This window comes from Rhopalosiphum padi, chromosome 3, assembly GCF_020882245.1.
Source record: "Rhopalosiphum padi isolate XX-2018 chromosome 3, ASM2088224v1, whole genome shotgun sequence".
Taxonomy (NCBI): Eukaryota; Metazoa; Arthropoda; class Insecta; order Hemiptera; family Aphididae; genus Rhopalosiphum; species Rhopalosiphum padi.
Genome location: NC_083599.1, coordinates 47,869,475 through 47,883,641, shown reverse-complemented (window position 1 = coordinate 47,883,641; position 14,167 = coordinate 47,869,475). Strand labels below are relative to the sequence as shown.

At 26.0% G+C, this 14,167-nt stretch overlaps 1 protein-coding gene and 1 pseudogene across 1 annotated transcript; one reads left to right on the top strand and one right to left on the bottom strand.

Annotated features, from left to right (window-relative positions):
• Positions 1-10,302: 10,302 nt before the first annotated feature.
• On the top strand, positions 10,303-11,901 carry LOC132927809 (inhibitor of growth protein 4-like). Its single transcript, XM_060992395.1, has 6 exons — positions 10,303-10,507; positions 10,564-10,802; positions 10,865-10,973; positions 11,049-11,153; positions 11,224-11,462; positions 11,640-11,901. The coding sequence occupies exons 1-6, from the start codon at positions 10,471-10,473 to the stop codon at positions 11,739-11,741; spliced, it is 831 nt and encodes a 276-aa protein (XP_060848378.1). The 5' UTR covers positions 10,303-10,470; the 3' UTR covers positions 11,742-11,901.
• Positions 11,902-12,020: 119 nt separating this feature from the next.
• LOC132927808 (beta-1,3-galactosyltransferase 6-like) lies at positions 12,021-13,558 on the bottom strand (annotated as a pseudogene).
• Positions 13,559-14,167: the final 609 nt, after the last annotated feature.

Genomic DNA, 14,167 nt, shown 5'->3' with positions numbered 1-14,167 from the left:
CAAATTTCAATTGTTACACTACTATTAATTTACTATCAATTACATTCAATAGCCATTTCACGTACATTGCATAAAACCTATATAATTATCAGTATCTTCTAGTTCATTTTCAACGTAGGTTGATGATATTTTCTCAAGTGGTATGAATGCGTAGTCATGTCTCAGCAAGCCTTGAGTGATCTGCTGTATTGCCATCTAAAAAAAAGTAGTCGATTAAATATGTATAATATGTATAATGATTAGAGAAACAATAATTATGATAAATAATAAATGATTTTACAAATCTACCAGAATGTTTTGTCGAATTTGAATATAAAATAAGTGTAACTAAAGAAGACACTTGTAGAAAAACTTAAAATTGATTCTTTTCAATATGAAATACATATGAATTTTTATAATTGTCTAAATTATCATATAAAAACACGTATTATAGTGTTTATGAAATATAAGCTTAAATGAAATTAATGAAAGTTAATAATAGAAAATTAGAATATCTTTCTTAATCTAATGGTCTGAGTTTGATGACATTAACATTAGAATTGAGTTTATTATAAGCAGTTAAAACTATGAATTTTTATATTTGTCTAAATTATCATATAAAAACACGTTTTATAGTGTTTATGAAGTATAAGCTTAAATGAAATTAATGAAAGTTAATAATAGAAAATTAGAATATTTTTCTTAATCTAATGGTCTGAGTTTGATGTGACTAACGTGAGAATTGAGTGTTTTATAAGCAGTTAAAAATATAAATTTTTATATTTGTCTAAATTATCATATAAATACACGTTTTATAGTGTTTATGAAGTATAAGCTTAAATGAAATTAATGAAAGTTAGTAATACAAAATTTGAATTTCTTTCTTCATGTAATTGTCACAATTTCTCGGCATTAACTTATTGTCACACTACTCTTAATTGACTATCAATTACAGACGATAACCATTACACGTACATTGTATAAAACCATTAATATTTTCAGTATCTTCTAGTCCATTTTACATGTAGGTTATTGATACTTTCCGAAGTGGTAGAAATGTGAATTCATGTCTCAGCATGCATCGAGAGATCTATGTACTGCCATCTGAAAAAATTTAGTCAGTTAAATTTATAAAATGGTTGGAGGATAAAATGTCACTACTACACACCATAAGGTGAACGAAAATCTTTTTATGACAACTAGTGTTTGGTAACCATTGAATAATTCAGAAATTAAAACAATCAAACAAAAATTAAGAGACCAACTACATTCTTAATAGAAAATATTTGAAAGAATCTTACAGTTCAAACATGAATTAAAATACAAATGTATTAATGCAAAAAGATATGAAATATAATCATATAATAGATGATAAGAAACATTAATTATGATAAGCAATCAAATATTATAAAAATCTACCAGCTGTTTTGTTGAATTTGAAGGTAAAATAATTGTAACTTTAAAATACACTCATAGGAAAATATAAAATTGATTTTTTGCAATATAGTATGACATTACTATTCTTCAGAAATAATTCTGATTTGAACATAATAATATGAAATTATTTTTGAATAAAATCACCGTAAAACGTCTATTGAATCTTGACAATTTAAATTAAATCACTTTGGGATGTGGTTAAATTAAAACCTATTAATGAAATAAATATAGTAAATAATATTAAAAGATTTTTACAGCTAAGGAAAGTGTTATGAATGAAAATTTCAAGCTAAAGGTGTTTCCCAATCCTTTATTCAGAATTTTAACAAATTTCAATTGTTACACTACTATTAATTTACTATCAATTACATACAATAGCCATTTCACGTACATTGCATAAAACCTATATAATTATCAGTATCTTCTAGTTGATTTTCAACGTAGGTTGATGATATTTTCTCAAGTGGTATGAATGCGTAGTCATGTCTCAGCAAGCCTTGAGTGATCTGCTGTATTGCCATCTAAAAAAAAGTAGTCGATTAAATATGTATAATGATTAGAGAAACAATAATTATGATAAATAATAAATGATTGTACAAATCTACCAGAATGTTTAGTCGAATTTGAATATAAAATAAGTGTAACTAAAGAAGACACTTGTAGAAAAATTTAAAATTGATTCTTTTCAATATGAAATACATATGAATTTTTATAATTGTCTAAATTATCATATAAAAACACGTATTATAGTGTTTATGAAGTATAAGCTTAAATGAAATTAATGAAAGTTAATAATAGAAAATTAGAATATCTTTCTTAATCTAATGGTCTGAGTTTGATGACATTAACATTAGAATTGAGTTTATTATAAGCAGTTAAAACTATGAATTTTTATATTTGTCTAAATTATCATATAAAAACACGTTTTATAGTGTTTATGAAGTATAAGCTTAAATGAAATTAATGAAAGTTAATAATAGAAAATTAGAATATTTTTCTTAATCTAATGGTCTGAGTTTGATGTGACTAACGTGAGAATTGAGTGTTTTATAAGCAGTTAAAAATATAAATTTTTATATTTGTCTAAATTATCATATAAATACACGTTTTATAGTGTTTATGAAGTATAAGCTTAAATGAAATTAATGAAAGTTAGTAATACAAAATTTGAATTTCTTTCTTCATGTAATTGTCACAATTTCTCGGCATTAACTTATTGTCACACTACTCTTAATTGACTATCAATTACAGACGATAACCATTACACGTACATTGTATAAAACCATTAATATTTTCAGTATCTTCTAGTCCATTTTACATGTAGGTTATTGATACTTTCCGAAGTGGTAGAAATGTGAATTCATGTCTCAGCATGCATCGAGAGATCTATGTACTGCCATCTGAAAAAATTTAGTCAGTTAAATTTATAAAATGGTTGGAGGATAAAATGTCACTACTACACACCATAAGGTGAACGAAAATCTTTTTATGACAACTAGTGTTTGGTAACCATTGAATAATTCAGAAATTAAAACAATCAAACAAAAATTAAGAGACCAACTACATTCTTAATAGAAAATATTTGAAAGAATCTTACAGTTCAAACATGAATTAAAATACAAATGTATTAATGCAAAAAGATATGAAATATAATCATATAATAGATGATAAGAAACATTAATTATGATAAGCAATCAAATATTATAAAAATCTACCAGCTGTTTTGTTGAATTTGAAGGTAAAATAATTGTAACTTTAAAATACACTCATAGGAAAATATAAAATTGATTTTTTGCAATATAGTATGACATTACTATTCTTCAGAAATAATTCTGATTTGAACATAATAATATGAAATTATTTTTGAATAAAATCACCGTAAAACGTCTATTGAATCTTGACAATTTAAATTAAATCACTTTGGGATGTGGTTAAATTAAAACCTATTAATGAAATAAATATAGTAAATAATATTAAAAGATTTTTACAGCTAAGGAAAGTGTTATGAATGAAAATTTCAAGCTAAAGGTGTTTCCCAATCCTTTATTCAGAATTTTAACAAATTTCAATTGTTACACTACTATTAATTTACTATCAATTACATACAATAGCCATTTCACGTACATTGCATAAAACCTATATAATTATCAGTATCTTCTAGTTGATTTTCAACGTAGGTTGATGATATTTTCTCAAGTGGTATGAATGCGTAGTCATGTCTCAGCAAGCCTTGAGTGATCTGCTGTATTGCCATCTAAAAAAAAGTAGTCGATTAAATATGTATAATGATTAGAGAAACAATAATTATGATAAATAATAAATGATTGTACAAATCTACCAGAATGTTTAGTCGAATTTGAATATAAAATAAGTGTAACTAAAGAAGACACTTGTAGAAAAATTTAAAATTGATTCTTTTCAATATGAAATACATATGAATTTTTATAATTGTCTAAATTATCATATAAAAACACGTATTATAGTGTTTATGAAGTATAAGCTTAAATGAAATTAATGAAAGTTAATAATAGAAAATTAGAATATCTTTCTTAATCTAATGGTCTGAGTTTGATGACATTAACATTAGAATTGAGTTTATTATAAGCAGTTAAAACTATGAATTTTTATATTTGTCTAAATTATCATATAAAAACACGTTTTATAGTGTTTATGAAGTATAAGCTTAAATGAAATTAATGAAAGTTAATAATAGAAAATTAGAATATTTTTCTTAATCTAATGGTCTGAGTTTGATGTGACTAACGTGAGAATTGAGTGTTTTATAAGCAGTTAAAAATATAAATTTTTATATTTGTCTAAATTATCATATAAATACACGTTTTATAGTGTTTATGAAGTATAAGCTTAAATGAAATTAATGAAAGTTAGTAATACAAAATTTGAATTTCTTTCTTCATGTAATTGTCACAATTTCTCGGCATTAACTTATTGTCACACTACTCTTAATTGACTATCAATTACAGACGATAACCATTACACGTACATTGTATAAAACCATTAATATTTTCAGTATCTTCTAGTCCATTTTACATGTAGGTTATTGATACTTTCCGAAGTGGTAGAAATGTGAATTCATGTCTCAGCATGCATCGAGAGATCTATGTACTGCCATCTGAAAAAATTTAGTCAGTTAAATTTATAAAATGGTTGGAGGATAAAATGTCACTACTACACACCATAAGGTGAACGAAAATCTTTTTATGACAACTAGTGTTTGGTAACCATTGAATAATTCAGAAATTAAAACAATCAAACAAAAATTAAGAGACCAACTACATTCTTAATAGAAAATATTTGAAAGAATCTTACAGTTCAAACATGAATTAAAATACAAATGTATTAATGCAAAAAGATATGAAATATAATCATATAATAGATGATAAGAAACATTAATTATGATAAGCAATCAAATATTATAAAAATCTACCAGCTGTTTTGTTGAATTTGAAGGTAAAATAATTGTAACTTTAAAATACACTCATAGGAAAATATAAAATTGATTTTTTGCAATATAGTATGACATTACTATTCTTCAGAAATAATTCTGATTTGAACATAATAATATGAAATTATTTTTGAATAAAATCACCGTAAAACTTCTATTGAATCTTGACAATTTAAATTAAATCACTTTGGGATGTGGTTAAATTAAAACCTATTAATGAAATAAATATAGTAAATAATATTAAAAGATTTTTACAGCTAAGGCAAGTGTTATGAATGAAAATTTCAAGCTAAAGGTGTTTCCCAATCCTTTATTCAGAATTTTAACAAATTTCAATTGTTACACTACTATTAATTTACTATCAATTACATTCAATAGCCATTTCACGTACATTGCATAAAACCTATATAATTATCAGTATCTTCTAGTTCATTTTCAACGTAGGTTGATGATATTTTCTCAAGTGGTATGAATGCGTAGTCATGTCTCAGCAAGCCTTGAGTGATCTGCTGTATTGCCATCTAAAAAAAAGTAGTCGATTAAATATGTATAATGATTAGAGAAACAATAATTATGATAAATAATAAATGATTTTACAAATCTACCAGAATGTTTTGTCGAATTTGAATATAAAATAAGTGTAACTAAAGAAGACACTTGTAGAAAAACTTAAAATTGATTCTTTTCAATATGAAATACATATGAATTTTTATAATTGTCTAAATTATCATATAAAAACACGTATTATAGTGTTTATGAAGTATAAGCTTAAATGAAATTAATGAAAGTTAATAATAGAAAATTAGAATATCTTTCTTAATCTAATGGTCTGAGTTTGATGACATTAACATTAGAATTGAGTTTATTATAAGCAGTTAAAACTATGAATTTTTATATTTGTCTAAATTATCATATAAAAACACGTTTTATAGTGTTTATGAAGTATAAGCTTAAATGAAATTAATGAAAGTTAATAATAGAAAATTAGAATATTTTTCTTAATCTAATGGTCTGAGTTTGATGTGACTAACGTGAGAATTGAGTGTTTTATAAGCAGTTAAAAATATAAATTTTTATATTTGTCTAAATTATCATATAAATACACGTTTTATAGTGTTTATGAAGTATAAGCTTAAATGAAATTAATGAAAGTTAGTAATACAAAATTTGAATTTCTTTCTTCATGTAATTGTCACAATTTCTCGGCATTAACTTATTGTCACACTACTCTTAATTGACTATCAATTACAGACGATAACCATTACACGTACATTGTATAAAACCATTATTATCAGTATCTTCTAATCCATTTTACATGTAGGATATTGATACTTTCCGAAGTGGTAGAAATGTGAATTCATGTCTCACTATGCATCGAGTGATCTATGTACTGCCATCTGAAAAAATTTAGTCAGTTAAAATTATAAAATGGTTGGAGGATAAAATGTCACTACTACACACCATAAGTTGAACGAAAATCTTTTTATGACAACTAGTGTTTGATAACCATTGAATAATTCAGAAATTAAAACAATCAAACAAAAACTAAGAGACCAACTACATTCTTAATAGAAAATATTTGAAAGAATCTTACAGTTGAAACATGAATTAAATTGATACAAATGTATAAATGCAAAAAGATATGAAATATAATCATATAATAGATGATAAGAAACATTCATTATGATAAGCAATCAAATATTATAAAAATCTACCAGCTGTTTTGTTGAATTTGAAGGTAAAATAATTGTAACTTTAAAATACACTCATAGGAAAATATAAAATTGATTTTTTGCAATATAGTATGACATTACTATTCTTCAGAAATAATTCTGATTTGAACATAATAATATGAAATTATTTTTGAATAAAATCACCGTAAAACATCTATTGAATCTTGACAATTTAAATTAAATCACTTTGGGATGTGGTTAAATTAAAACCTATTAATGAAATAAATATAGTAAATAATATTAAAAGATTTTTACAGCTAAGGAAAGTGTTATGAATGAAAATTTCAAGCTAAAGGTGTTTCCCAATCCTTTATTCAGAATTTTAACAAATTTCAATTGTTACACTACTATTAATTTACTATCAATTACATACAATAGCCATTTCACGTACATTGCATAAAACCTATATAATTATCAGTATCTTCTAGTTGATTTTCAACGTAGGTTGATGATATTTTCTCAAGTGGTATGAATGCGTAGTCATGTCTCAGCAAGCCTTGAGTGATCTGCTGTATTGCCATCTAAAAAAAAGTAGTCGATTAAATATGTATAATGATTAGAGAAACAATAATTATGATAAATAATAAATGACTGTACAAATCTACCAGAATGTTTAGTCGAATTTGAATATAAAATAAGTGTAACTAAAGAAGACACTTGTAGAAAAACTTAAAATTGATTCTTTTCAATATGAAATACATATGAATTTTTATAATTGTCTAAATTATCATATAAAAACACGTATTATAGTGTTTATGAAGTATAAGCTTAAATGAAATTAATGAAAGTTAATAATAGAAAATTAGAATATCTTTCTTAATCTAATGGTCTGAGTTTGATGACATTAACATTAGAATTGAGTTTATTATAAGCAGTTAAAACTATGAATTTTTATATTTGTCTAAATTATCATATAAAAACACGTTTTATAGTGTTTATGAAGTATAAGCTTAAATGAAATTAATGAAAGTAACAAAAATATTTTAAAATACTTTATTGAGGTCATGTATAAATATGATACATATTTATAATTGTTATCTATATACATATAATTAACCTAGGCGTTTGCGTGTCAGAAACGACAGAAGCGTATAGTTTGGAAGTTTTGAATCTACTATAGTTCAGTCTTTTTTATTTTGATAAACTCTTAATCTTACATGGGCCATAAACATTCAACTATAAATTTAATTTAATGGTCGGTTTTACTGGTGTTAGTTTTTGTTATTTTTAGATTTCGACAATCGTTGGTTTTTTTATTTTATTTTAGGCACTATCTATTTTTTGTATTTTTTTGATAGGTATTCTTTTTGAAAAAAACATTTTTTTTTATCAATCACTAACCAAAAGTAAATTATTAATATAAATTAATAAGATTTTCTTTATATGGCATACCGCCTAAAGACGTGTGTGAGAGATAAGCCCCTACAAGTATTTCATTGGGAAAAATTATGGAAATTGATAAACGGTCCAAAAATTATTGGCCTTCCCCAATGTAAAAACATAAAATTAAAATTAAACGAAATATATTTTAGATATATAAAAATATAAAATAATCATATTACAAAAAGTAACAAACTATTATTTTATACTTTTCTTTTTCTTGCTTTTTGATGGGCAAATGTGTTAATAGTATCATTGAAATCTATTTTTTCAACCATTTCTGCTTCAATGCTACATATTGCTATTGCATTCAGTCTTTCCTCCTTCATGGTTGACCTCAAATAGGATTTTACCATTTTAAGTACAGAAAAAGCTCTTTCGCCTGAGCTGTTTGAAACTGCTGTACTAAGGTACATACGCATAACTATTTCTAAATTTGGAAACATACACTCTAATTGATCGCATTGATTATTACTATTTAAAATGTCCGATATTATTTAAATAAAAATAACATCAGGATAGTATTGTGCTTATTGTCAATAATTATTTTACAGATTGTACAATTTTTCTAGTTTAAAAAAAAAATATAAGGATAGTAAGTAGTGCCCGTGCCCCTAAATCCGTGGTTGTGTAGGCTGAAGCATACACTGCTTACGCCTTAATCCGGGCCTGGGTATACTTGTTGAAAAAACATTTCTTTTTAATCAATTACTAACCAAACGTAAATTATTAATATAAATTAATAAGATTTCCTTTATATGGCATACCGCCTAATGACGAGTGTGAGAGATAAGCCCCCTACAAGTATTTCATTGGGAAAAATTATGGAAAATGATAAACGGTCCAAAAATTATTGGCCTTCCCCTTGTAGAAATATTTTAGCTACTTGCCTGCTCATTAGGTATACGGTACACCACCGTCTCATTTGGACACAAATTAATTTGTTTTATTACAGAATGACATGTCAAACATTTAAAATAGCCTAAAATAAGAAGGTATAAAATAAATAGTTAACGACAATAAAATTCATGTACGAAATACGAATAATACTATAATAGAGATTACATCGCGCGCAGACTGAGTAGGTACCTATAGTTATTTCGTAAAAGCATGCAAATAAGTGCTAGCTAGTACACGATGAAAATAAAAAAATCATTTTATAAACAACCAGCTAAAAACGATCAACTATTGAATACCTACCAATAAAATCGTATTATTGCAACATATAAGGTACCAGCCACTAAACATATTAATAGGTAAGTTTATGTATAATATTTCTAGGTCTTAAATGGTCAATATTTCTTTTTTTTAATTAATAATATATTTACGCATTTATATTTATTTGTGTGTGTGTGTGTGTGTGTGTGTGTTACGGTAAATGATATTATATCGGAAATTAACGTTATTTACCTACGAATGAGGGAATTATCGTTATTTTCTTGTGAAGACTAAGAATGATAGTATAAACTTATATCCCAATATTCCACCCCAGAACCAATTCTAAATTACGCCACCGGGAATATGGTTTTATTAAATACAATTACACACGCCAAGAAATAGCTGTTTACGAAGAAAATCTATTAGACATGGACAATGTGATAAAATTAGCTGATGGTAGACTACAGTTGACACTGAGGTCTGAGAGAAGCAGCTAGTAATTATTCGGTTGCGGGCCCTTGAAGGTACCAGCGTTGCTATTGCAAGACTGGTTATAATAATAAGCATTGTGCTTGCCGTGGGGCTGAACAATTATGTAATAGTAAATATCATGGCAGTATAACTTGTAAAAATAAATAAAAAATAATAATGCATTTTTTCTCTTTTTAAAAATACAATAGGTACATGATTTTTTCAAATTGTAGTACCTACTACCTACTTGAGATTCACTTGCATATCTGATGATCTATAACAACAAATACCTGTGTAATTAATCATTAACGTGATTATCCGGTTTATAACGATAATCACTTGTGTATTTGGTAAATAACGTTAATAACCTGTGAATAATGTTAATTTTCATTTAACATCATTTACCGTAACATATATATATATATATATATAATTTTATTTAATTGGGTATTTGGGTATAAAGTATAAACCGTCTAAATAAATAAAATATAAATGTCGTTTGACTCGACTAATAATTGGCTTATTTGAAAATTAGAAATGTTTGAAATGTTGTATTCGTACAGTGTTGCCAAACTTGACATATTTATTTGTATGTTTATTGTTTATACGATCATCGGGCTGTTACATATCATTGTTATATCAAAATGGTGTGATTCACGTCTTATTCACTAAAAATATTATCAAAAATATAAACAGAAGAAATTTATATTTTATAAGGCACTTTCTGTAAAAGTTGATCAAACATATAAAATTCCCGTTTGTTTTTGTATACAAGTGTACAAGTATAAGTATACTTATACTTATTTTTTCTTCAATAATTCTCAGCCGAATCATAAAATAATAAAAATGACTTCTGCTCTTAACTTGGAACACTATCTGAACAGTAAGTTTTTGTTCGATTTTGCATTTAAACGATGTACTATCAGAGTTATATTTTAGATTTAGAGAATCTTCCTGTTGAGTTACAACGAAACTTCACTCTGATGCGAGATCTTGACTCCAGAGTTCAAGAATTGATGCGCAACGTTGACAAACTGACAGACGATTATATGTCAAATTCCAAGGGATACACAGCAGATAAAAAACGCGAAATGATGACCAGCATACAACGTCAGTTTGACAAAGCAAAAGAATACAGTGATGATAAAGTTCAATTGGCTATACAAACTTATGAAATGGTATATTGATTTTGAATTATTAACATTACCGTAAAAATGTTCTATTCCATTGTATCGTACAGGTAGATAAACATATTAGAGAATTTGATTCAGATTTAGCACGCTTTGGAGCTGAAATTCAAGACAGAGCCATTAGTGCTACAAGAAATATAGAAGAAAATTCACAAAAACGTAGGTGTTCTGCATTATATCATATTATAATTCCAATAATGTATTTGGTCATTTCTTTATGTGTATTGCTTCCAGGAGAATGTAAAAAGATTAAAGACAAAGAAATTAAAAAGAAGAGTGCATCGAGTGAAGAAGAAACAGCTCCAAAAAAAACATCTAAAATGAAACAACTGAAAAAAGGTTTGTGTACAACAAATTTTAGTCATATTTAAGTTGATTTCTTTGTATAATAATTACCAACATTTTTCAGGAGTTACAATAGCAACAAGTGCAGCACCTAGTAAAACACCTTTAATTAATGTTGTCACTAATCCAACAAACCCTACAAATAGTGTAACCAGCGTTACAGTAGAAACTAGTTCCCTTACTGGTGCCGGAGTTGCACACTCGACTGAAGTATTAGATATGCCTGTTGATCCAAATGAACCAACGTATTGTTTATGCAACCAAGTTTCTTATGGTGAAATGATTGGCTGTGATAATCCAGATGTAAAAATTTTAATTTTAATTTATTAATTATTTATGTATTTATTGTTTTTATTTTATATAACAATTTATTAAATACTTAAACCATTGAAAAAATAATAACAATCTTAATTTTTATTGTAAATATTGTTTCATTTTTTTTTATCATATTTTATTAACTGTGTACTTTTATTATTTTAGTGTCCTATTGAATGGTTCCACTTTGCATGTGTCAAATTAACTACCAAGCCTAAAGGAAAATGGTTCTGTCTTAAATGTATAACAGACAGGAAGAAAAAATAACACATATTAAAAATGATACGTTTTTTTATTTTATTTATACATACATATAATGTATAATGTTATGTTAATTTTCTTACGGCATAAGAACAAACGATTGTAATTTGTAATATTGTCATGAATTGAAAACATAATAAGAATAAAATTGAATTTCTATATAAAATTGGTGTTGTTAATATATATATATTTTTTTTTTTATTCAAAACTGAAAACAAACTACAATGTTCAAATGTATTATATTAATAATTACACCAGTCTTTTTATGTTGAAAAATGTATTTATGGAATTAAATACAAATTTCTAACAACATTTAGATGGCATCACTGACCAGTTATATTTGTAGGAAGCCATATTTTTTAACTCTATCACTTAGTTTTCCAGTCTGAATAATGTTTGACCAGTGCAGTCTCATCATTTCAGGACTACGTTTATGTGTTACTAAATAATCATTTTGACATAAGCGACTATACCATTGTGTGTCAAATCGCCGGTCATGTTTTCTAGTAATATTTAATGGACTTACCAAAGCGCCAACCAAAACATCTTCACTAGCAAAGAAACTGAAAAATAAAAAAGACAACAAGAATTAGAATAGTTAATCTATAATTTTAATAAAACCGTTATAATTGGTAAGCTATTACATAATGAATTTGCTAAACTTTATATCAATATTTTCTCTTATTACTTTATATTATGCTACTATGATCAACTTACCTTAGGTAATCTCAATTCTTCAAAATTTAGATGATAAGATCTTTGGATAAAACATAGCCTCCTCCCAAAGCATACAGTAAATATCTATCACATGCTATTCAATCAGTTTGTTTAAATTAACCTCTTATTTTTAATGTTTGCATTACCATCAAAATATCCCCAGTAGAACCTTTTTTTAGGCTTATGTTCTACATCATTGACAATTAATAACACATTGTCAAAAGAATCGTCATCACATTTTAACAGATAATCAAAGTTTATATGATATATACACCAGAAAATGATGCTATTATTTTATGAGTGAGAAGGTTATACTCATTCTTTTCAATAAGTCTTCATGAACTAGCTTTTCAACATTTAAAGATTTGTCTTTTGATACAAAAAAAAGTATTTTAAAGTCTCCTTTTGTTTGAGCTCGTGTTTCACATATAGCATCTTTACGATAAACATTTTTTACCGCAGATAAGACAAGTAAAAGCAACTTAATTCTAAAATACATTTGGAGAAATGTTTTCAAAACAAACAACGTTAATATGTATCCTAGAATGAATGAAAAACTTGACAGGAAATAGTATGTAAGGCGTTTTTTATGCAGTAACATTTGTTTCTAAGTAATGCCCACTTAAAATATTTAATTAAAATCAAAAAATATTCAAAATATTAAATAACAAAACATTAAAAAAAATAAAAATGAGGTGTTTCATAACATTGAGTGTTTGACATAAAAATTAAGGGACCAAAAATAATTAATTAAAAGTATGTAAGAGTAATTAACAAATTATGAGCAATGAGCATTGAGCACTGTGAAAAGTGTGAAATGAATATTAAATGGATGGAAAAATTTAAATCTATTCTACCATCATGGTAGGTAGTAGGTACTATCTAAATGTAATATCTACGAATGTCGAATACTTCCTTGTTTATCTACATTTGAATGCTCGCTATGCTCGAGAAATGTCAAAATGTATTTATCACTGTTGTGATAACAGTCTTCTTTAGTATCATTGTGTTTTTTTGTTTAAACATTGAACGCAAAAAGTTTTTCTAGTAGAAAATATGTTCCCATCTTCGTCAACCAACTTAAAAAGAGGTTTTGTTCAATATAGTATGACATTACTATTCTTCAAAAATAATTCTGATTTGAACATAATAATATCAAATTATAATTGAATAAAATCACGGTAAACATTTATCGAAACTTGACAATTTAAATTAAATCACTTTGGGTTATGGATAAATTTAAACCTATTAATACAATAAATGTAGGAACTAATATCAAAAGAATTTTATAGCTAGGGCTAGTTTTATGAATGAAAATTACAAGCTAAAGGTGTTATCCTTTATTCAGATTTGTAACAAATATCAATTGTTACACTACTCTTAATTAACTATCAATTACATTCGATAACCATTACACGTACACTGCATAAAACAATTAATATTATCAGTATCTTCTAGTCCATTTTACATGTAGGATATTGATACTTTCCGAAGTGGTAGAAATGTGAATTCATGTCTCACCATGCATCGAGTGATCTATGTACTGCCATCTGAAAATATTTAGTCAGTTAAATTTATAAAATGGTTGGAGGATAAAATGTCACTACTACACACCATAAGGTGAACGAAAATCTTTTTATGACAACTAGTGTTTGGTAACCATTGAATAATTCAGAAATTAAAACAATCATAAAAAACTAAGAGACCAACTACAT

Bases quoted from the DNA above. Each gene is read 5' to 3' on its own strand.
- LOC132927809 (XM_060992395.1), top strand. From the start codon at position 10,471: ATGACTTCTGCTCTTAACTTGGAACACTATCTGAACA. The intron at 10,508-10,563 runs GTAAGTTTTTGT...GTTATATTTTAG, and splicing joins CTTGGAACACTATCTGAACA to ATTTAGAGAATCTTCCTGTT. The intron at 10,974-11,048 runs GTAGGTGTTCTG...TATTGCTTCCAG, and splicing joins AGAAGAAAATTCACAAAAAC to GAGAATGTAAAAAGATTAAA.